Below are 25,363 nucleotides of genomic sequence, written 5' to 3' on the forward strand. Positions count from 1 at the left end.
GCGGGGCAGGCAATAACAAAGACTGGGACAAACGCGCAAAGGCCCAAATGCACAACAGGTAAGTGATCACCAAAACAAAACAGGAAGCACAAAGTCCATCTGAACGGTTCCATTTGACGCAGAGTAGTTCATGAGGGAAGCAGGTGGCTGAATGGTCCCACAGCTCTGGCCTTGATTTTCTCCCCTCATTTCAAAAACACTGTTTTGACTCAGGGCCCTGCCGAGTCACACATGTCAGGCATTTGCATGGTAGAAATTGGGCTTAAATGGGTAACACATGACTCATTCTGTCTCAGCCCCGACAGCTGCAACAGTTATTGGACAAATATGATTTGCCTCAGAGCCGAGCAAGTCTTCAAAGCCTTTTCCAGAGCGGAATCTCTGACGTAAGCCGAAGAACTAAAGCGATATTGAGGGAGATTTAGTGTGAAACATGCTGAGTTACATTCAAACCATACCACGAATATTCACGTCGTGAGGAGTCATTCTCCTCTCACCGGCTGGATTTTTCTTCTCCAACCTTCCCCGGGCGAGTGTTGTGAATGCGGCGTTAGCGATCAAAACAATACTGTTATAGGCCTATGCAGCGTGGTGCTGGTCGCTCCTTACTACTTGGCTCATATTCCCTGTGCAGTAAACAGCCCACAGATGTTATATAATTGATATTAACAACCTTAATTTGTCCTGTGCAGAAAAAGGCCAAGCGTAGTGTGAGGATTAAGTTCTCAGCCATGTATCACACATGGCACAGACAGCAATCTCATTTAGCCTGAGTGAAGTTTACAGTGAGTGGGTTTTGCATAGGTCATTAGTCATCTCAAAATACTCTCCTGTCACCATAGCAACTTCAAGTGACTGCTAAATTGCCATATAAAATGAGTCAAATTATTAATTGCTGAGAGTTTTCTTTTCCTTCTGTATGTGTGCACGGGGTCTAGGCTCTGAAAAATAAAACGCTGCATCTCTTTCTGCAAAGGAAAAACAATTTGCAGTTGTCGTTCATATTTCACAGGCTATCCTTTGTCTCCATCCTCAAATAGGCTGATTGCTTTGCCCTGGTTCGCAGACATATCCCAGGGATTACACCGGTTACAACAGCATTGCACGTACGACAGCTGAAGACGTTATTCGAGTTGAATATTTTAGGAGAAATCTTGAGAAGTGCCCGTGTAAGTAGCAACACTGTAATTGCCCGTACATTGTTATTTGACATACATAACACAGTACTCTCAGCACAGACGGGAGGTTGACACACACCAGTGCATAATCTGATTATAGATGTCTGCTGACATTTATGCCCATTTTGTAACAATCCCCTGTTTGTCAGAAGAGGCAGTGGTGATGCATCACACACATGGTAAAATACTGAGCTCTCTGTTCCTCAGTGACTTCATATTCAATGATAGTTTGACCACTGGGTGTAATAAACTGAAACACACTGAGCAAATCTCAAATGCTGAGATCAGGTTCTAATGTTTTGCTCAGATATGGAAGCAACAATGTCACTTCTTTGCTTCAAATATGAATCTTTTATTTGGAGGAGGAGGGGGGAGATAGTAATGTTCGCCTCACTCCCTGCACTGAAAACATCCATAACTCAAAGGCAGCTGTAACTCAATCTAACAAACTGCCTTTTCAATCACTCCGATCTTTTAGAGTTATACTCATCAGACATTTACATAAATACATTATTCATGGTTCTAATCCTGGTTTCAGATGGGAGAATATAAAATGCGATTGTGTGTGTGTGTCTGTGCGTGTGTGTACATGTGCTTGTGTGTGTGTGTATGTGTGTGTGTGTACGTACATGTGCGTGCGTGTGTACGTGTGTGTGTGTGTGTCCTGGTGTTTATGCAGATGGGATGAAGCAGCCTATTTTGTTTGTGGTTTGCACATTTCGGATTCAGCTGAGCACTCTCCATCAATGAGGCAAATTTGCATTTGCTGCGGCAGTAATAACCCCAAATCCACAGTGATGTTAACACTTCTATACAGTCGAATTCACGTTGTCCTGCCACATGATTACATTTGTGCTGCGCGTAATAAAATGACTCACTTGACACTATCAAACAATTCAGCTGTAATAGTGGCCCCATGAATGTGAAATTGTGTTTCGCATGCAATTAGTTCATTGTCAGGGCAGTCATTCAGACCGGGCCAACCAGTGTTTGCCTTATGAATAACTATACAGTATGCCTGACTCACATATAAATATATAATATTAGGTTTGATCAATGGCCACAGCCATGAATGGATAGAATAACTGGTTTGTTTGAAATGAGGGACGTCAATGTGAAACATTGTAATTGAAAAGGGTGATTGCAAAAACCATACATGTTGCATTAAACACAATGAGGTACGGTAGTTCGGAAAAACAAGTGTTGTACTTGATAAGATCAAAAAGCTGAGAAATGTGCTTTCCCCCCCCCCTAAGAGGCTTTCTGTTCTGCTGTGAACAGTCAAAATCCACACAGTTCACTGCATGCGGTAGCTGCTTTGATCTTCACAAGATATCGCAGCATCACAGATATTTATGAGCCAAGTCAGTTAATATTCAGCCTATGGTACACTGGATTACACCTGCGAACGTACACAGAAATCATTTCAAATAGCATCCAGATGAAAGTGTTGAACTTAAGTCCTGATTAAAAATGATCCTTTCCATAAACTAATTGGATTCCTTGTGCATGTGCTGTCCACTGTAGGTGGACCCATGTGTGATTGAATAGTGAGAAATGTAACACCAAGTTATAATGAGTCTCCGAGGCTAAAATTAGCCCTGCGACATCACTCAGATCTCCTGTTACCTTTCCGAAAGTCATGCTGCAGACGTGGGGCATTGTCATGTGATTACAGCAGCACAAAGACGCAGGTGTAAAGTTACTATTGAAACATGTTCCTGTGGACACATTTACCTGATGGATTTTTAATGTCCCGGGGCTGTCCACTGATGATAGATGGATATCTGCTGTATAATGCAATTGTGGATGTGAAATGAGTAGGAGTTATTAGAGAGGAGAGTTGCCCTCATTTCTCAGAAGCTCTCTTGCTTTAGTCGTGTAGATTTTCATGATGCCTGGCAGTTCGATCAGGAATATTGATCCAAGTATCACCCTGAGAGTTAATGATGTTAACTTGTATTTTGGCCTTGTATGTATATCCCCTTATTGGCTAGTACTGCTGAATAATAATGATTCATTAAGTAAATATGAAGGCTTTAAGTGTATCTCCCCTTTTCTCTTCTGTTCTTAGAAAACATTATGAGTTGTGATATCTTGAGAAAAAGTGGTGGAAATGACTTACATTTAGCCTGTTCATTGTACTTAGGTTTGAGCCTTGCTGACAGCGCCGTTTCCATTTTCTTCTCATTTCTATTGCTATTCTGTATGAGACATACCAAACCCATTGTCTAAAATTAGCTCAATTGTTGATATAAAGCGTGGATATTAACCTAAGTCTGACCACTAGGTGTGCGTACAACTTTGGCCTGAAGGGTGTGTTCAGAGAGAACTGTATAGGAAATACTTAGAACACAAGTCAGTGATTTATTAAGATTTCATTGCATATCAAATTGTATAAATTAATTGATTATCCAATCAAAACAAAATGAAACAGTCACAGGCGGCTGTGGCTCAGGAGGGACAGCGGGTTGTCCACTGACGAGTGGACAACCCGCTGTTGGGTGGTTGAGACTCGAAACGTGCTATTGAATTTAGTTCCATTTATTCATTCATTCATTGTCTACCGCTTTATCCATTTAAGGGTCGCGGGGGGTCGCTGGAGCCAATCCTAGCTAACACTGGGCGAGATACACCCTCGACAGGTCGCCAGCCTATCACAGGGCCACACACAGAGACGGACACTCTCACATTCACACCTATGGTCAATTTAGAGTCTCCAATGAACCCAACCCCATTCTGCATGTCTTTGGACTGTGGGAGGAAGCCGGAGAGAACATGCAAACTCCACACAGAAAGGCCCTGGTTGAACCGGGATTTCGAACCCAGAACCCTCTTGCTGTGAGGCGAAGGTGCTAACCACTACACCACCGTGCAGCCCCAAGTCTCATTTATTTCTTATATTATTCTTTTAGCAAAAATACCAAACACTTGATGGTTCTAGGTTCTCAAACGTAAACTAGCAGCTTTTCCTTGTCTTACATTACAGTGTAAAAATCTTTTGGTTTGGACCCTTGCTCGGACACAGGCCGGGAGATTGCGATGGATATTTCTGATGCTTCACAGAGAAAATGATTTCAATGGTAGAATCACATAATTAATCAATGTTGAAAATAATCATTAGTTGTAGCTCTATATGCAATTATTTTATTCATTGTTATTATTATATCTTATGTATTCGCAATTTATTTTCATTTTCGATTGATCAGATGATTATTTTCTTTATTAACTTTATTAACTTCTTGACCAAAACCAATCCAAATGCCCCAGAGTGTTCAGTTTGCAGTAACTGAAAAACAAAGTTTATTAAAAATGATTTGATTATCAAATACTAAGCTGTTCATTCATTGTCTGCCCCCACACGAATCGGTTTATCAACTACATCCATAGACATTTCAACCATATGATGTTCATCCTTTTAACTGTGTTGTCAGTTTATTAAAATGTTTTTGTTGCTTAACTATAAAATTATTTTTAAGCAGCTGTCTGTTGGTTGATGTCCCACCTGTGGCTCTGTAGTGGTTAAATAATTCATTGTACATAAGCAATTCTAACCACAATTCATATTCATCGTTCAGACACAATTATACAGCAATATTGCTATTTTAATGGCTTCTGCATTCCTTTGCTGTGGCTGAAACTGTAACCCAGCTCTCCGTTTGCGAGGTGACTTTCCAACCACACACGTGGCTCCCTGCTGAGGCCGCCTCATTATGTGGAATGTGGGACACCTTTGCCGAGACACAACACGACGCTGGACCAGTCATCCAGTCGTTGTCCGCTTCTGCTACAGGCAACAAATAAGCAAGTGTCTGCCTGAAAACATATTTATCCAATTTTTTTGTTTTGTTTTCCATAATGAGGCCTTTTCTCTGCCTTCCTTTGTAAAGTTTTTTTTAGGCTTCTTTGCTCTACGGTCAACACATATTAGTAGCGGTGAGACCAATTCTCATGTGACAGCTTTAAAAGGGAAATAAAGAATATTCATATAGTGGGTGATCTCATTTCATCCTCAAATCTCAACAAACTTGTGAGCAAGTGGGAAAAAATACTGTACCTTAAGTGGAATAATGTGAAAGATTCACAACCCACGTGCAGGCTACACTTTTAAGGGGGTTAATTTTCAGATTTACTCTTTTGCACGGATACGGTATAACACATTTAATTCCTATACCAATGTGCTTAAAATTGATGTACAACACTTCTCAAGCCACTTATTTGTCTACACACTGACGCAGAAGATGTTTGTGACCCTTATTCTTTTCAGTCATGCTCAATTCTTTTCACATTTCATGTTCATTTATGAGGTGAAACCGTGTAAATATGTCCTAACATTGTCGAATGTTATCAATGCATTCACACCAATTCACATTATTGTCTGCATCGCACTGTTGCAGTCACTGCTGGGCACTGGGTCCTGGCTGTTGATAAGCAAACACTTGCAATTGCCAGATAAGAGCTTGAGTGTTGCCATTGATTAACCAGGGACTTCATTATTGTGGCTGCCATTAACAATGCAACCCCATTGATTCAGCCACTGAAAATGGCTTTGAGACCAACCAGGAAAGATAACTCGGAGGGCCCGCGGTTCATATTGGATTCACTGCAGGAATCCCAACGCCGCTGCAGCCGCATGTGAGACAATGAGCCCCTGTGTAATCCACCTTTAACTCTGAAGCAGCGCTCTAAACTGCCACTTAAAATATCAGTGTCACACAACATTGCCTCAGCTATGGTAGTATTAATACATAATGTTCTGCTGCATCTTTACACTCTTTAAAATGTGAAAGCCCATGTTCTGTATATATTATAATATCATTTTATATCATTTTATATAATATAATACAATATCATTTTATATGATATAAGGACCGTGTAAATCATTATCTATGAGCCTTGATGCCACTGATTCTTCATCATCAGTCCTTTAGGATAGATACCAGACAGCAGCAGAACCAGAGGAGGAAAACGTGTCAGCTTGGTCGACCAGAAAACACTTGACTGGCTGTGAATCAATGCGCCTGTATTCTCTGCCCGTCTTTTTCTGGAGGAAAAAAGGCGCATTGCGTAATACTGTACTTGAAATAGCTGGTGTCAGAAGTCGGCCCGTGGCGCTGTTGCGCGCTCTGGGATCTGAGTGGAGGATAAATGCGGGGCAAAGGGTGGACGACGGTGGAGAAACAGCGCCGCCCCGTGGACCGAGCGGAGACTGAGCGAATAACCCCAGACAGCCGGGTAACATACTGCTCGGCACGTTCAGCCCGCGGAGCCTGGGAGGACAATAAACCTCACATGTAAATAGATCCGTGACGCTCGTGTAACTTGCTTAAGACATATATCATCACCACAGTTCATATTTCATGGCGTAATATTTGTCTCCAACGTATATCTTTAGCAATTATAGTGTTAATAAAAAATATTTTTATCAAAAATAATAAAATGAGATGCTTTGGTCGTGTAATTGTGACTTGGGCTATTTCAAATATATGTAAATATATATATATATATATACATTTATCCCGCTGTCTTCACAAGGTCAGCGCAGCGTTTTAACGTGATTTATAGCTGGATAAAGGACCGCCTCGTGAATTCTGTCTCGTGACGAGCCGCTTTCTAACTCGGCCAATTTTCGTCTTTTCATGTACGCCTCAAAAATACATAATGGCCATTATTTTTCAGCGTTTAAAGCCAAGCCCGCGCGCGCGCGGCCGCGCTACCGCGCACGCCGAGTTGCGGTCGAAGCAACGCCGACAGCTCGCAGGTCCCACACTTCCTTTTGAGGAATCATTTGATAACCCTATTAACTTTCATGTAACATTGTTTCTTGAAGACATCCACAGCAAGCGCCTCAGTGTCATTACTGTGAGAAATGTGCTTTCATACTGAACGTCTTTTACACGAGTCCTGGAAGACCCTTGGCGGCACAAAAGCCCCTGCACACGGAATATTAGCACAAATATTGTCACTTTAGGTTGGGAATTTTGCGGAAATTGTACATTCTCTTTTAATATACAACTACTACTCACCGATGATTGAAGATTGTTGATCTGTTCATAGTTATATGATAGCATTTTGTCTAAATGTGGGACTGCGCTGAATATAAATGAGCCAAAAATCAATATCACAGATTTACGTCATTCAATGTACACGTATGCTTACACAATTTTTCTCGCGGCACATTTGCACCCAAAAACATATTTTTATACGACTCGTTGTTGACCACAGACGATGTTTTAAACTCTGCAGACGTATGTCCCTTGAAGGACCTTCGGCAATCCATTCAACCCAGCAAGTTTGGAGAGCGTGTTGAGTTTAATCAATTCATAACGTCGAGATGGAGCCGAACTCACTGAAGGTAACGTTTGTTATCAACCGTCGAATTATTTCATTTTCGCATTGCGCGCATCGCCAGCGACTGTAAAAAAAAATGTACTCATGTGCCGAATCCACAAAACTTTTACACACTGCATTTCGTGTGGCCACATCTGTGTCATATGTTGTCCATCTAAAAATAGTTACGCGATATTGTGTGTGTGCATAAATCTGAGGAATCCTAATGTGATATTGGCCAGCCGTGCGCATTTACGCAGAGATGTTGGAGCTGTTTGTGTCCGCCAACGATTTGTTTACCAAATGAGTTGATAACCCATTCATTAATTTCTCCATTTGTGCTTTCCTCTACAGTGGGTGGGCTCGTCTTGCGGTTTACATGGACCATATATATTCTATAAAGCCTTTAAATTTCACCGGGACAGTAAGCCGAGGATTCTGTCTCTCGGAGACTTTTTCTTCGTCAGATGTAAACCCGAGGATCCTATTTGCATAGCGGAGCTTCAGCTGCTCTGGGAAGAACGAACAAGCAAGCAACTTTTATCAAGCTCCAAACTTTATTTTCTACCCGAGGATACTCCCCAGGGACGGACAGTCACTCACGGAGAGGTAGGAATATCAATCGCCTGGTGAACAATCGTGCGTGATTTGTGTTCTTTTCTTTTTTTTTTCTTCCGGTTTTCTATTCTCTGTGTGCCCCCCCCCCCTCGTCCGCGCGAGCATTCCACTGAACACAGCACCTTTAACGCGTTAAGAGTTGGCAGCGAGTGTGCAGTCTGTGGGGGCACTGGCATCCATGACGCCACGCACTGATGCTGACCGAGATGTGCCCGAGCACATCGACCCGCAGGCGCTTGTTTGTTCCCTCGGCTTCACTCTGGCCCGTTTTTGTCTATTGTGGTGTCAACTGCTGAATGTGCACTTGTCCAGCTGCGCGCAATAAGGCTGCCGCTGCGCTCCGTGGGGCCAATCGTGTCACAAAGAGGGGGAAATCCGCACGGATCCTGTCATTTCATTTCTCGGCAAAGCGTGTCAAACGCTGACATACGGGGCGGAAATTGCGAAACGGTAATGACTGCATGGGATCGAACCGGGCTCCGATCGCTCGGCGCGATAGTTATTAGATCTTTTTGCAACGCCGCCCGACGCTGGGAGAAACGGAGCGGGTGATAAAGCCAGCGCTGACACGTTTCTTAACTGCTCCCCGCGCTTTGCATATCTTCGTTTCTTCCCCATGTGGACATTTCCATCCCCGACAATGGCAACGCGTCTCTGCGCTGCGTTGAAGGCGTCGTTGGCACAGGACGGCAGCTATGATTGACTGCGGCCATATGTGGCGCTTGTGATCCGGTTACATCGTTGCCCGGAATGGCATTGCTCTGATTATTGGGAGCCCCCCTCGCCGGGCCGGGGCACGACTGACGCTCTGTCCCGTCGCCGGCGACAATAGCGCCTCGATCGCTCCGCGCCGCCTTTGATTACGCGCGGCCGGACGGAAATTATTATCTGCTGCTGCAATATTGTTTATAGGGAAGGACAAAGCCGTGTTTGTACTCGACTCTTCCGCTGATGGGTTACTTACATTCTTTCCTATTGAGTAATAAGAGTGGCTATCACATTTCCCGTTCATGAGGAAGATGGCTATTTATGGCCATTTGCGGCAGAATTCTTCCGCGAGCGGGCATCGTCCCTCGAATCCACCTCGCGTTCGCCTTTAACACGCCGCAATTATTTAGTAATTACTCTGAGTGCACGCATCGCCGAGTCTGAGCCCGCACTTGCGCAACATGTCAACTCCGCCCCTTTCCCAAAGACGTATTTGCATTGCAAAGTGCTTACATTCCACTCCATTGGGTATATCTACCAGAAGAACTGCGTGGCCGGATGAGATGTTGTCGAAGAATTTGGGTCATAGAGGGAACGCAATTTGTCGGGGGGGTTTTTTGTTGGGGTATTTGATCACAGAATAAAATCATACTGGGAATAAAAGTCATTCACCCTCATAAATTATGTAGTAACTTGCATCACAGCACACAGAGACAGATGCTCTCACTCTGAAGGTGTTCTGTGACTATAGAAGAGGCTGGGATATTAAATGATATGATTTGGGGATGATACGTTTAAGTGCAGTGGAGGTGCCTGCGGGGTGATCTCGATCAAACGGCTTGTCAAACCTCTTTGCTCTCAGCAAATCCGACTACTTACTGTATATTACCCTGGAGTGGAAATTGCCCTGACAACTTAAAGTCACTTTATGACCTTCACTGAGCCCATTCATATTCTCGCTGACTTTGCCCCATAACACTAATCTGCACCGCATGAGTCAGCCAGGAGTGCTTACAGATGCAACCCATAATCCCAAAAAACAAACAGGAAGGGTAAAACAGCCTCACAAAATCGGTGATATTAAAATTCACTGGCTGTTAAAATCTGTGGCTGAGTATTGTATGTGTGTGTGTGTGTGGGGGAAAGTAATTTCCTTCTTAAGTGTTTATAAAGGAGTTTATTAACCTCACATTGGTCATTTTTCTCGAAGGCTCTGGTTGCACACAAGGATAGATTAATGTGCTTTGTAGTAACACTGAACTGTAAATTTGTAATTGACTGGCCGGAAATCAGGAGTACAGATTAGCGTATAGTGACTCATGCAGATATGAACTTGATAGCTGGCAGCTCTCAGGAAGTGTGTAAATTTCACAAGGTTTTCATGTGAAACGAGCACAGATAGCATCATGAGGTAAAGCCCAAACCGGGTATCATCGAGGCTCGTCAAATTCATTCTCAGATCACGTTTGATCTGAGAATCACAAACACACAATATGTAAAACAAAAAACAATCTGTGACATTTGACATGTAAACAGCCGACGCTGCCTTTCTCTGTGCGATCCGCACCTCATATCTTGAAGATAGCTATTATCTTAGGCCTGAAGCCAATATCCTTCAAATACCAAGAGGCACAACTTTTTCAAGACGTCACGGCCTTATATTGAACCAGCTCACTAGAACTGGATTACTGATTCACTTGTGTTCTCGGTGCTGAGATATGATGTCATTTCCAGGTTATTTCTCAGGTATTTGTTTGCTCTCGGTCTCTCCTGTGCTGTGTTTGCCCTGTTGTGCTGTCCTGTTCTGTGCAGTCAGTGACAAGCAGAACCAACCCATGACCCACTGTGCTTGTTTTTCTTCTGTCACAGGGTTGGAGGTCAATTCCTTTTAAACGCAGCCAGCTTTACATCCAGCCAGCTTTGGCCTGGAAGTGAAAATAGTGATTCATTCAATAAACCGCACTCTTGGCATGCACCGGGCATGCTGAATAGTTGATAAACAGATCCAGATCAAATTTATGAATCTATTTATACTGAGTTAATCATTAAGTCCATCTGTGGAGGTAGGCCTACGTCTATTTTTCATTGTATCTCAGGCTGACAAGCAGTGTTTACCCCCACCAGTTGAGCTCTGCTTGCTCTTTAAATAGGCTTTGTGTCGAGTTGCTCACCCATTATGACAAACCCTCTATTGGGGCCTCTGCTCTATTTGTCTGCCTGCAAACTGCCACTGACTAAACAGTCACATGTGTTTTAAAACTCATTGAGTGACACATTATTTCTTCTCAATCCAAATGGCCTTCCTCTCTTGCTGGTGTACTGCTGGCCGGCTGTAATACTTTCTGTTTTTGGACTCCCCATTTCAGAAGAGAGCTGTTGTAGATAACAGCTCGCCGCATACAACACCCACTCATTGTAAACTCTGCTTCAGGCAGTTAATTGCTTATGCCTATCTTATACTATATAGCCCACTTTACTGCAAATACAGCAAGGAGCTCTTAATGGGAATTCACCTCGGAGAATATTTCTGGATCATGTTATATTAATGTGCTATTATCATCACCTCTGATTTCATCTGACCTCTCTTCTCCTCTATTCCGTTCCTGTAGCTGACAAGGCTTTGGCGCGCACACGCGCGCGCGCACACACACACACACACACACAGACAGGCTGGGGACTGCAGCAGTAGGCCAGTATTGATTGCTGTGGAAAACACTTTGGCATGTGTCCAGGGCCATTTCTTCGGTTCTCAGCAATAGTCCATGCATGGGTTTCAGTGCTTGGAAAGCCAGCTTGTAGGGAAATTAGATTGTATTCATTTGCTGCTTCTTTGATTTTTCCTAAGGGAAAAACCCTGAATGGGTAATTCAGGCATCTGGGATGCTAGTTGAGTTAAGTGTAAGTGGCTCAGATATGCAACCGGCATTTTGATGGATAAGGTCGTTCTGCTGAATGACTGGAATGTGAATGTGATATGGCACATTTATACAGTGATCTTTTTCATTCATACGGCTCTATGCTCTTGGTCAGTCTGTGCATTATACCAAATCTCCCTATTCAAACAACAATGGCAGAAATTTAGAGGGGGGTGGGGGGTTGGGGGGGTCTAGTGTGCATTTGTGGCGTGCGCGCATGTGTGCCTCCTCCTGCAGCAGAACAAGTCATTAACTCTGAACACTGGCCTCCAGTGAATTCCTCACCATTGCTGAAATAGCATGTAAATTATTACCAGCTTTTAGGATAGTGTAATTTAAAACCTTTAAAATGGAATACCCTGGACTTCAAAGACTATAAAAAACCCAACTAACATTTCCCATTGGTTTAGGAGTTGTCATTCCCGGTCCTTCACAATCTTCTGATTCTTTTCATCCAAACTCTTTTGTGTCTTCACAGCCCGAGTAATGATATGTTACAGCAAAGTCTGGTTTGTCAACACACAAGAGACTTTCGGTGCACTTTAGCTTGGTTTTTTCTACTTTGTCATTGACTCACCACTTGTCCAGACAGACATTTGCCTTGATGCATGACTCCAGTGCCCCCAGCTACAGTGGATTGTTATTATAACCTTAGAGGAGAATGTAGCCACAGATGAGAAACTCTTCTTTAATACTCCCACCCATATTTTTTAATCTTTAACTGCGGTTTCTCAAATGGAGCACGTAGAATCATCATGCATTTAGGTGTGTGTGTGTGTGTGTGTGCGAGCACGCTCGTGTGCGTGCGTGTGTGTACATTTGCAAAATACAAGGGTGCAAAGCTGCAGTGATTCAAGGGAGCTGACGCAGCGTTTTTGTCGTGTCACCTTACATGATGGATGCGTCTCCTACTTTCACAAAAACTCCTGTTATCTGGCTATTTTTCTCTGTCATTGTTACTGCGCCAAAATGCAAAGTTCATGTATCACCCCAGCTCATGTTAGAGCAATCTCTTAATGGAATCAGTGAATAAAAGATGAGTTCAGCACCCCGCAGATATTACAGCAACTTTTATGCCGTTGAATAAACTGCTTGCATTAAGTGCCGCAACATTATGTGCAATAATTCTCACCTTTTAAATGTGTACCTTGAACTCTTTCTCGTCTGGAGGCAGTCTCAAAAACATATTCTAATTCAATTGTCCCTGGCTTACTCCCCAGAGCTCCTGTTTAATTCCCAGATAAGTTTGTTTTGGGACGCTGAAGCCAAGGTCAGTCATGGGGAGGGGAGATAGATAATGAACTCATCTTGTGTTTCATACCTTCTCTCCCTCTCTCTCTCTCTCTCTCTCTCTCTCCTGCTTGCTCTCCACCTCTCTACCTCTCCACATTGTCTCCTCATTGTCCATGTCACCATGTCCATTACTCAATTACTAATCTCCTTTGGCCTGAGGAATTCCTGCGCTGACCTCTCTGAGGCAGCAGCCTGAAACCTTCCCAGCATGACAGGGGCAGTGTGTGTGTGTGTGTGTGTGTACGTGTGTGTGTGTGTGTGTGTCTATACCCACAGTATAGAAAGACACCCACCCACAGGGAGCGTGCATCCCCTGATTCCCAAGCTGAAAGTCCTGTCCGAGTGATGAAACGCTCCGCCCCTGAACGCTGACAGTCAGGAATGTCCGCCTCACTGTTCGCGCACAGTGGCATGGATTTCTCGCGGGGAATTGTTTGGAGTGATTAGGAATATTTCAGGGTGCATTGTTGCTAATTGGATCACAGAATATAGAACTCGGAATGTCGCCTATGTTCTGTTTCTGCCACCAGTACACCGCTGCATCCGTACAAATTGAATGCCATGGATTTCAGGGAGTTTAATTTCAGTGAGGTTGCCTCACGCTCCAACAGAGTTATCTACAGTTTCACAGCAGAAGACTGTTTTTTTTCCACTTTGAGTCCATTATGTGCAGTCATGACAATAAATTCACTCAGTAATGTTTTTGGAGATATGCTGCAGCAGTAATAACATGAATTATTGATGGAAGAACGAGACAGAATGTAACATTCAGCAGTTAATGTGTTACTTTGCATTTTAACACAGTCACAGGATGAGCAATTAGAGCGTACTGTATGAGAGTTTATCGACATACTCGAGGTGAAATGATGGTAAAACATTGAGACATTTTGTGTCGGATGCAGAGTGTATAAATGCTCTTAATACATTAGTGTAGGAAGTGTCACTGAAATGACGCCGGGCTTTTTGCTGTGTTGCTGATGTGGAGTGTCACCTTTTGGCTGCAGGCTTGCAGTCCTTTGACCTATATTATCAAGTGGCCTGCTGGCTGTGTCTGCTGCTTTGCTAAACTCTAAGCCGCCTAACTCAAAACGACAGCACATTGCGGATGGGCGGCATTTACAGAAGAGCAAGGCCACAAGTTTCTCTTTGAAACCCAAAATCCAAGTAGTCAGTGGGAGACCCCCGCGATGCTGACGAATACCAGGGGACGGAGTAATCTCAGTCGATTTATGTTGAGAGTGGAAACAATGTGTCACTTAATTTATTTGACCGAAAATCAAACATCAACAATATGGAGGAATTGTTTAAGGTCACTTATGAAGCAAAAATTTAGTATTAGCAAGTGTTCTTATCATCAAACTTTCTGCCTATAATTTTCTACAGTCATTAATTGGTTTGTGATATACAAGAAAGTAGTCTAGGTTGAAACCTTGAATGCTTAACATTTCCAATTTACTATCACAAGGGACAAAGAAAAAACCAGCAGATACTCACATTTAACAAGTCACAACCGTTTATATACAGCAGCGCTTTGTCTAGTCTCATTGACAACCCAAAGCGCTTTACAGTACAAGTCACATTCACACAATCACACAAACATTCATACAGCACTTCTATATAGTGCTTTTATGTTACACATCATTCAAACGCTGCTGGCACAGCCGTGAGGGGAAATTTAGGGGGTTAAGTGTCTAACCCAAGGACACTTCGGCAGGCGGACTTTGTTAAGAAAAACTCATGATTTCAATATTTTATTGACTATACAAATAGTTGTAGACTTACTAATTGATTGTCTGAGTTGTGTCAGCTCTACATGCACTGGTGACAGCTTCTCAAATCCGTGCCTTATGGACTGCTGGTTGGACAAGAAGCATGAGGATTGTTTTGTTTTACTGTTGATTCTTTTTATTCTCAAATATTAATTGAACCAACAGATGACACAGACATATGAATATTCATCAAGTGCAGCTATACACTAGTTTGTGTCACTATTGTTAGAGATTCTTTCTTATTTGATCGTGGCAAACTAGGCCGGCGCAACGGCGTTGTAATGGCTGTTTCTCAATAACCGACTCAGTTGGCTGGTTCTCAGATACCCAAGCACATTCCTTAATTCTACGGTATTTGCTATAAGTTAATGTTTGTAGCCTGTTCTCTTTTTTAAGAGCTGCAGTTCATAGACTGATTATATCCTGGAAGGTGTTGACAGCTGCTGAATTGCCCTCACCTGTTGTGTTCAGGTCTTGAGCCGAACAAGTCACCAAACAGGATCTGTTGACACTCGCACAAGGCGCCGTGTCAGTCCGCTGATTGATACGGAGGGAATGGCTGTGTGCTTTTAAGATTTGCTGTTGCTGTGTGTATGCTCCGGTGTGCTATTGAATTACTTGAAGCATTGCTATTTGACTCATGAGACAGCAACGGAACATTCAGTTCACTATTTGGTGTTTCAGATAGACTGAACGGGAATATTTCATGGTTGTGTTTCTCTGCGTGCTCTCGGAAGATCTGCTCAAAGTACAGTAGCTAATTCTGGAGAGATACAGTACGGTGTGGTTTTTTTGGGGGCTGCAGGCTGAATGCTATTTACTGTTTCTCTACATTATTCAAATGGCCTGCTTTTCCGAAGGTAGAACCGGCAGTCAGTTTTTCATTGCATGGAAAGCTGGTTACAAGCACCCGCCACCACTTGACAGCTGAAGACAGCTCATTATAAGAAGACCGAAAACCCATGTTTGATGTTTCTACTTAGTGAGGGAGGCACAGCTATATCAAGCCGTCCCTCACAGGCTTTTTTCCTTTATAAGGAAATACTGTCTCCAACTGGCTGGGATTTGATATGCCTGTATAGTTGCAAAATTATGTGAGAACTGAATATAGGTAATTGTGCAGACTGAGCACCCAGATAGTCTGAAAAACCGTTCATGTGCTGTTGTTTTTTGGAAAATAGAGATCACATAACAGGAACACTTGGGGAATGCAGGATCAAATGCCAATACAAGACAAAAACTTTACATTTTAAGCTCCACAAAGGAAAACAAATTCTGCAGAGTTGGACTTTTGCATTTCATTGGATTGTACGGGTGTAGTTTGTTTTATTGGATCCACCGTTTTTACATCCATACATACATAAATGAGTGTTATTTTAATGTCAGTGATATAGAGGCTCTTTGAGGGGAAATGCGTACAGGAGACAGATGCCTGCTAAATTGAAGATAACCAAATGTAAACATCAGAGACCTACTCAGCGTGTCTGTGTTTCTGCCCGTACACATCTGTCCTCCAGATTTCCCTGTTTCTGTAATAGCTATCGTCCAGCACACCACTCCACTCTGTTGGTTACATGCACTTCATCCATTGGCCCTTCAAATGGAAACACATTTAAGGATCTCCACTTCCGTTCCCTCTCCATTGGACTGCTAGTTCTTTGGGTATGAGAGTTATTAAAAGAAGTCGACTCAACCATAGAGGGGAAAGAAAAGGTTGAAGCAGATACTGGTAACAGAGCAAATCTTATTAAGTAGGCCAACTGAACAGACTAAAGTATGTGCACAAAATCACTGCAGCTTTTTATTCAGCCTCTGTGTGACGTCTCTGCTATAGATTTACATAGTTTCCTGACAGTGTCACATTCATTTTATTGTGTCAGGGAAACCACGGGCTCTCAGCTTCCTCCAGTTCATTGCATCCATGCTGATCAAATTACATTTCTCCTACTCCTCTAATCTTCGAAGGTGTTATCACAGCCACAGAGTATGACTTCTTGTTTAAAAGTGCAAAACCTCAGCATTCATGGGGAATTTCCTAAATGCTAATCCAAACTCTCAGGCATCCATGTCCTCATTGACATTGATTTAACTGCTGGCATAAATTCCATTCATCTACATCATCCATATTCATGGTGCAGTAATTTACTTACATTAATGTGCATCCACAGCCGTAACGCTACACGGCGCACATACCAATTAAGTTGATAGAGAAGGACGTTCTGTTGTTTGTCCGTTGTGTTTTTCTTCTACGCCTGTTTCTGAAGCCTATTTTTGAAGCCTATGTTGACCCACCCTTGGATCCTTATTATGTCACCTTATACTGCCAATCATTTCTTACCAGTGTTGGAATGCAGGTACTTAAGTACACATCTAACGATTTTGTACTTGACTTGCAGCTTCATTAGATTCTACTTCATAATTTTCAATTTCAGAGGTATATATATATATATATATATATATATATATATATATATATACTTGTTACAGGATAAGATATGAAACACGTATGTAATGCATTTATATGCTGTAAATCTACCAAGTACTAATATAGTATTATTTCCTAAAGTAAAGGATCTAAATACTACTACAGAATCCATCCATCCAGGGGAGCCTATTCCAAGCTAACATTGGGCGAGAGGCGGGGTTCACCCTGGTCAGGTCGCCAGCCTATCGCAGGGCCACATACAGAGACAAACAACCATTCACACTCACATTCACACCTACGGTCAATTTAGAGTCTCCAATTGACCTAACCCCATTCTGCATGTGTTTGGACTGTGGGAGGAAGCCGTAGAACCCGGAGAGAACCCACGCACACACGGGGAGAACATGCAAACTCCCACTACTACAGAATGGAAAGTATAAAAAATAGCCTGATGTTGAATGGTAGGACCTTGGTCTGTTGAAAAAAAGTTATCTCTGCTTAGTTGCATTGTTTTCTAATGAACTGTTTGTGGGGAGTATTTTCTTTTATCTTTTCTTACAATCTGTCGATTATAATTTCCAAAATTGTAATTGGGATTCTGCCCTGCCTCCTTTCAGCACGAGGTAATTGCAGTGTCTGAGAAAGTGATTGTGCGGCTTGAGGACCTGGTGAAGTGGACAGTACCAGACTTGTCAGGATGGGCCCACGGTCTGAAGACCGAGCCTCTCAAACAGTCTGTCCTCCGGGAGCTGGGGACCAACGGGAGGCGGGAGGCCCTCCACCGCTATCGAGAGAGCACCCTGACCAGTGGACTCAACTTCAAGGATGTCCAGAGGGAGAGGGCACAACTAGGTGAGTGCCAGCAGAAAAGTTTATTTCCTTTTTCTTTTGAGGGTGTTTTTTTTAAAGCGTTTCTTCATTTTAAAAGGTTACTGCCGTCTTTTTTTTAAATTCTCTCGGCTGCCGTGTTGAATGTTTATGTATTTGTGTCCAGTCTCCACCATAAATCAAATGGTTTTTATTGTCCTATGGTTGGTTAAACAAGTGTTGTCTTGACTGGAGTAATTCATCTGTGTGTAGTTGTGTTCCTCCTGATATAATGAGCTGAGAATCGCACTAATAGAGGCAAGCTAGACATAATGGCAGTGTGTCTGCCAACGCGTGACCATCCTACTGTATAACAGCTCTGTTTTCTGAGTCTAGCAACAATCACATAATTTAGCTGGTAACGTCTTTGCATAATTAAGTCACATCAAACTGCAGTCCACAGCTCCCCGGAAACCCTCTTACCCGTCAGTACAGATCATAATTGGCTGTGCATCTCAACAGTTTCAAGGATCATTGTCTGAATGTTTGCCTGGTGTATACATCATTCACACGGTGCCACTAAGTGTCAGGGAATGGTTGATTCCTGCACCAGGCTCCTGGGGTCTCACTGCAGCATTGTGAATCCAAATAAAGCAGGGCGTCTCTGCAGATGACTCACCTGATGCAAATAGAAACTCCGGCGTTTGAGCCTAATAATCAGAAAGAACATTATGTTCCCTTTGAAGCTGTTTCCCACTTATTTGCCTCTCTCTTTCTCTCTCTGTCACATGGCTGTGATGTAATGCCTAATGCTGATTAGAATGGTGTAATGTAGCTTAGCAAACATGCTGAAAATACCATCAGAATTACAGTATTCTTTGTCAGCTTGAAAGTATGTATAGTCGTGATTTAAGCAAGACGTTAATCTTTATGATCCCCTTTTTTTAGTTATTTTTAATGATAAAATTGTCCGTACAGCCGATGTGGAAGTGAAACTGCCACAGAAATATGAGCCTTTTTTTGTAGAAAATGGTTCATTGATGACTCTTGTTCTGTTTTCTGCTTGGGCTCTTCCAGGAAGAGAAGCTATTGTGTATTTGTGTGACGCTGTAAATGCCCTTGATTACTCGACATTGCTTGAATCTCATACACAAAAAGGACAAGAAGATCAATAGTGGAAGCTTTGTTGTTATTCCAGTAATCAATATAGTTTGATTGTGCTTGTGGGTGTGGATGTGATTGCTTGCTTTCATAAATAGATTTGTCAGCCTGCTTCTTTAATGATATTAAGTTCTATATCATGGCTTTCTATAAATGTGCTGTTTCATCTAGATTTTATAGATTTATCTGTTGTCAGTAACAGATAACCTGACGTACATTGTTACTGAGGGTGGGTGCATGTGTGTGCATGTGTGTTCATGCGTGCATGCGTGCATGTGTGTGTGTGTGTGAGAGAGAGAGAGAGAATCTGCTGCTAATGAGCGGTGATGCCGTTAATGACTCCATCAGGCTGTTTCTAAATGCACTTGTCACTCCGATGGGACACTCTGCCAGAGAATCTGCCCACTCAGCAGAACGGACTCAGACTCTGGCAGGGCACCAGAGACACACACACACACACACACACACACACACACGCATGCACGCACGCACGCACACACACACACACACACACACACACACACACACACACACACACACACACACACACACATACACAAACACACACACACACACACACACACACACACACACACATGCTACACACCAACAATCAGTGGTGTGCACTCACTTGTCCATTAATTTGTTTGTTCACTACATCTTTGGCGTGTGTCAGTTGTTGACAGTCGAACAAAATGAGAGGGGCAGAGAGTTGGGGAGAAAGAGAGAGACAGAGAAAGAAAGAGAGAGATCACTTATTCATCAAGGCAAATGCATGTTACTCTGAGCAAGGGTTCGCATAGAAATATGAAATGTGCCACTGCAATGCTTCTGACTACTGGTATGAAATATTCATGTCACAGCAGCAGATCAGATATAAAAGTACCCTTAAAGCGTCCTGTAGCTGAATGTTGGTAATTCTGTGCAATATGTTGGCTCATTGATTCATCAGACTTTTATATGATAGGGCTCTATGTGTGGATTGTATTCATGCACAGAACAGCCTGAAGTGGCTGCTTGCTGTATTACTTGAATGATATATTTGCTGATTGTTATTCTTGGGTTGATCTGTAACTATGTCAGAGGAATTGAATTGTTCCCCATAACAGGATACTGCAGCAACACCACAAGGTGCACAGAAAAACCATTGTGAGCTAAAGAGCAATAAAGTGTGCCATTGTTATCGAGGGAAACTTTTCTTTTTTTCCCCAAGTCCATATCCTAACTTTTCCTGGCACGCTGCCAAAGTGGATTAAGTACACTGTTATGTATTTTTGTCTCAAAGGCAACATATGAAAAATACTACGAGACAGAAGCATCTCAAATAGCAGAATGGAAATGTTTTCTTCCTTGAGCTGCATCACACAGGGAATGATGTATTATTGAGTGAACAAAGCTCTATTCTATCCTCAGAAATGCGCAAAGATTGAAATCAAAGTAAGGTGGTTAATTAGAGAAACAAGTGACCTTCACTTGTGTCCTGCAGCATCGACAGCTGTGATCCTCTCAAATCTGTGAGGCAGAGAGAAGATTGGTAGCATAATTCAAATGCCAACTTTATTCAGGCTTTGAAGCACACCGTTTTAAAAGAGCAACCGGCCAGATTTGCAAAGGCCTTTTCTGACATGCCTTTAAAAACATTAATTCATGCTGTGATGTTAAAGAAATACTGGCATTGGTCTGCTGAAGGAATAGTCTGATATTCTGGGAATATGTGTAAATTGTTTTAATTACTTACAGGAGATGATACTGCTCCTCTTTTTACAGTAAATGAGAAGCTACCACAAGCAGCTGGTTAGCTAAACTTAGCACAAATATTGGAAACAGGGGGAAAACACGGCTATCATGGTTCTTGATAGTAACAAAATTGCACGACTTAAGTTCAAAAATTAGAACGTTGAATCTTTATAAAGAAATCCAAATGCTGTGGTTATATAGGGGGTTATGTGCTGAACTATTTCTTGCCTTGGCACAGTAGCTTCTTACTCTTGTCCTCATCATAAGAGGCCAGCCCATTTTCCAGTATTTTTGCTAAGCTAAGCTGAGCTAAGCTAATCCGTGGCTGGCTGTAGCTTCATATCTAGTGAATGTAATGAGAGTATCTATTTTCTCTACCTTTATTTACCAAAGCATCAAACGATTCCTTTCTATAAGTATTGTTTTTGACCACATATAGCCTTTACAGAAGGGACTTCTTATTCGAAAAAGCATGCTTGATTTAAAGTAAAAATCACAAAAATTGAATTACTTAAATTCCCCAAAAAGACAAAGACGTAAGCCACTAAATCAGTTAATGCAGGTGATCACTCGGTTCAGTTTGTATTACTGTGGGTATTTGAGTGTTTTGGCCTTTGTTTTTCATTTTATTATTTTTTTTAACACCAGGGATTGCTTGCTAAGGAAGTTTACATTCTGCTCCTCTATCTCTCCCCAGAGAACTGGCCTGATTCTTTTTTTTTTTTTTTACATTGCTGCCTGCCGAAATTGGTTTCTGGTCGTATACTACGAGGCCGAGGGTTGGAGAGCTCTATCTGCTGATACAGTTTGTTGGCTTGTGCTGAGAGCCATAAATGGGGAAAAAAATTAAATAAATAGATATTTTTTCAAACACCCACACAAAGGATGGCTCTTGCTCACAAAAAAAGATGAATAGGTTTTACCGTCTCGTCTTTTTTCAATTCGAGTCCTTACAATGAAAAATATTGAGCCGATTGTGAGTCGAGATGATGAGGAGGATTATACATGGTCATAGCTTGTGACTCCTGCATTCAAAGAACATGGACTTGTTCTCGACTCATGACCTTATGCCTATAGGATCATCTCAAGCTGTCTCATCCCTCAGTGCTGTGAGGATCAGGGATCTGAGAAAACATTTGTACAGGAGAAAGTAACCGCACAGGCTGTCTGAAAAAACAGTGGATTGCAAAATCATGCACCCCTCCCCATGTTTTTTTACACTGTTTTTGTAGGCACCATTTAAAAAATGAATGACACCATTGAATTACAAAAATAATATTATTATATTTATTTTTATCTCCAGACATCACAACTATTTATTCAAAATAGATGTTTCCTCCAGTGCTGCATATTAAAGTAGTTGTAATTGTGCTGTGTGACCCCTCAAACGCATACAGTGGATCAGGCCAACCTGGGGAGCTGGAGGACGCATGATGGATTAGATATCCGAAAATTTTCATTGAATATTCAGTAAGTGAAGGTCAGTTATTATTATTCTAGGAAAGACATGAAAGGGTGAAGGTCAGTTATTATTATTCTAGGAAAGACATAGTCTCGTAGAGTCAAATTTGACGTGATACATCCAAATGCACTTAGTTGTGAGTTACATGTATGAAAATTATTACATTATGGATTTTTTTTTCTATAATCCATTACAGCCGACCTTCACCATTGTGCCTGTCGTATACTTAAGTTACAGTTCATCAATTAGGCTGATGGTTTTTGCAAAGCAACATCCTTTTTTTTTTGTCTTTTTACCTTTTCTACCAAATTCTCTCTTTGTTTTTTTTCGGTGTTGTGGCACTTTGGTGGAGGAAGATTATCACTGAAAGGGATTTCTTACTTAAAAAAACTTTAACTTTGGGAGATAGTCAATTCATTGACTGAAGCTAATGAAGCCTCATATTAGCTAAACGTTGCATAGACATTACATTAAGAATGGATCACTTTGAATGATTACAGCAAGCAAGATCTCCTTCTATGTACATAAAGACACCTGAATATTATTTGAACACATTATTTTAGAATTGTGAACCTGTCTTTTAAACCCTAATGAGACAACTGATTTTGTGTGAGCTGTGATCTGCTACCCCGACTAAATACATATATTTGATTTTGATACTTTTCCAGCGTTTAGGAATAGTGTGCAGTATGAAACTGGAACACATTTAAACATAACTTTATGTGATCAGAGCTAAACTTACATTAACTGAGCTCAAAGGCTGGTGAGACACGGAGCAACATCATCGGAGGTTGTTTTTTGTGTGTGGTCGTTTTATGCTTATATTAGATTGAGGGAAATGCGTGCATGGTATGTGCCCTAACCACTTATCCATCGGGTTCCCCTGATATTTTTGCATTTCGATTTTTGTACAGCCTTATTCGCTTGGGGATAGAATCACAGAATTTTCCTCTGAGACATCATCTGATCTGTGCGCCGGGATTTGCACATATGGCCGAATTGATATTGCGACAATATTTCAGACGGAACATTTCAATTTGATGTAGAGGGTAGATTCTGTCCCTGTTCAGAGCGTCAGAGAATGTTTATGCGGAGTTGGCACTGTTGATAAGGAAACAGACAGACGCTTTCTTGTCATGGTTGATTTGTCTCGGTGCAGTGGCAATACAGAACATTATTTGGGACTTTGAGTCACTATCACACGTGAAAATGTTTTTATGTGGGTAGGAGTAAGCGGTTGCCTGGAACAGATAAAGAGAACGTGTTGTGGTGTTACCAAAGTAATGGTATGTTGTGACGCTGGCAGGGAGAGAATGCTATGCTTTTGTAAGACTGTACTCCTCTATTCAGAATATGTGGCAGATTGTTTTGTTTACACTTGTTTGCTATCCGCCCCTGAAACATATTTCTACTTCTTCTGCAGAACTAATTCTATAAACTGCCCAAAATCCCCGTTGATGTAATGTAATTGAGTGTAGTAATATTGATAATGTGCCTCTCTTACCCCCTCCCTGTCCTTTGCTAGTATGGTTGTTGTTTTTATTTTGTCGGGGGGGGGGGGGGGTTATCTTCTTCATTATGCTCAGACCTGTAGGAAAGAGAATCACAAGCTGTTTTTCCTCACTGATGTGCTCATATCATTAATTCCCTTCTGACTGTGGCCTGGCCGGAAGCCAGAGAATTCTAAATCTGTAAGCAGTAAATTGTGTGCTGGGGTGAAAAAATCTATTAGATGTTTGAGCATGCCTCGAATTTGAATAGGAGAAAGAGAGAGAAAGACACACTGTGCGAGAAAGAGGGAGGGAGAGGCAGAGACCACCCAGCACCCATATCCTGTTATGGCTCACACCATAATCAAATTCAGCTTTTCCAATTGCTATATTCATTAATAATTTGTGTTATTTTATTTCTGGACTGTCACATAATGTGTTTTCTCGACTTGCACATGGGAGGGGGCTGGCGGCTGGTGCATGGTTAAACAATGAGAATGACCTCCGAGGAAATGAAGAGCTCTGTCTCTCCATTAGCAAGTTCTGAAACAACAATTTGTGTCTCTCTTCTCTCCATTAGTCAGGTCTGCAACAACAGAGATGCTATTGATGTGACCTCACCAGCCGTCTTAAACAGGCAGGAAAGGAATGAGCTTCTTTCATGATACACAAATTCATCTACCTCCGAAATCTTTTTTGATATCAAATCATTACTATTATTAAATGCTTCAAAATCACATGGATGAGAAGGTTTCGTTTGAGATTGTGTGCTGATTTAGGAACACTTCTTTTCTTTTCTTAAACAAACTGCCTGCCAGTTCCAGTTACACTCTGACTCATGCTTAAGTGTTACCCAACCAGCAGCCTTTTTGGAGAGATTTCTGTATATTTGTTTTTGTCATTAATATTTCAGTGCTGAATTGTCTCCCTGATATATTCTTTCTTCCTCAGTTTCATTCTGCCTTCAGATAGATAGATACGGATTATTCTGTGCAGCTCAGTGGGCTTTCTAGACATCACAGATTGTACAGTGAATAACTCTGCATATTTTATGAGCATGCCAGTCCATCTGCTTTATGAATGCATGTAAAACTATCCTCTTCTGGACTTCCTGTTGAGCACAAAAAGGACTTGAAAGTCAAATCAACATTAAGAAAATCACTTCAACACAGTAGTGTTTTGAAAGGAAAAAACACAGTGGTGGAATTTAATCTGGTGCTTTGAGTATATATTTAAATGATGTCACTCACAGCAAAATTATGTAGTTTGTATTCTACTCCTATTTTTGACAGTGTTGGTTTTGTAATTTTATACGTTTAGATTTTAAACAAAGAACATATGAGTTCATCAAATAGGATGCAGTTTTACAAAAATTGGCGCCACTTCATCCAGATACATTTGCAAAATACTACCGACACATGTGAATTCATCAATTATAATAATCCAACAATAGCATAATACACACAGGAG

At 41.8% G+C, this 25,363-nt stretch overlaps 1 protein-coding gene across 1 annotated transcript in view; it reads left to right on the plus strand.

Moving 5' to 3' along the window:
• The first annotated feature begins 7,379 nt into the window (after positions 1-7,379).
• The window catches only part of arid5b (AT-rich interaction domain 5B), a 70,178-nt gene continuing 52,194 nt past the window's right edge, over positions 7,380-25,363 (plus strand). Inside the window, exons 1-3 of the mRNA XM_035605622.2 lie at positions 7,380-7,533; positions 7,863-8,117; positions 17,854-18,088. Of these exons, the coding sequence (XP_035461515.2) occupies positions 7,513-7,533; positions 7,863-8,117; positions 17,854-18,088 (511 nt within the window). The 5' untranslated portion in view covers positions 7,380-7,512. The remainder of the gene's footprint in view (positions 7,534-7,862; positions 8,118-17,853; positions 18,089-25,363) is intronic.

Source organism: Scophthalmus maximus, chromosome 10, assembly GCF_022379125.1.
Source record: "Scophthalmus maximus strain ysfricsl-2021 chromosome 10, ASM2237912v1, whole genome shotgun sequence".
NCBI classification, from domain to species: Eukaryota; Metazoa; Chordata; class Actinopteri; order Pleuronectiformes; family Scophthalmidae; genus Scophthalmus; species Scophthalmus maximus.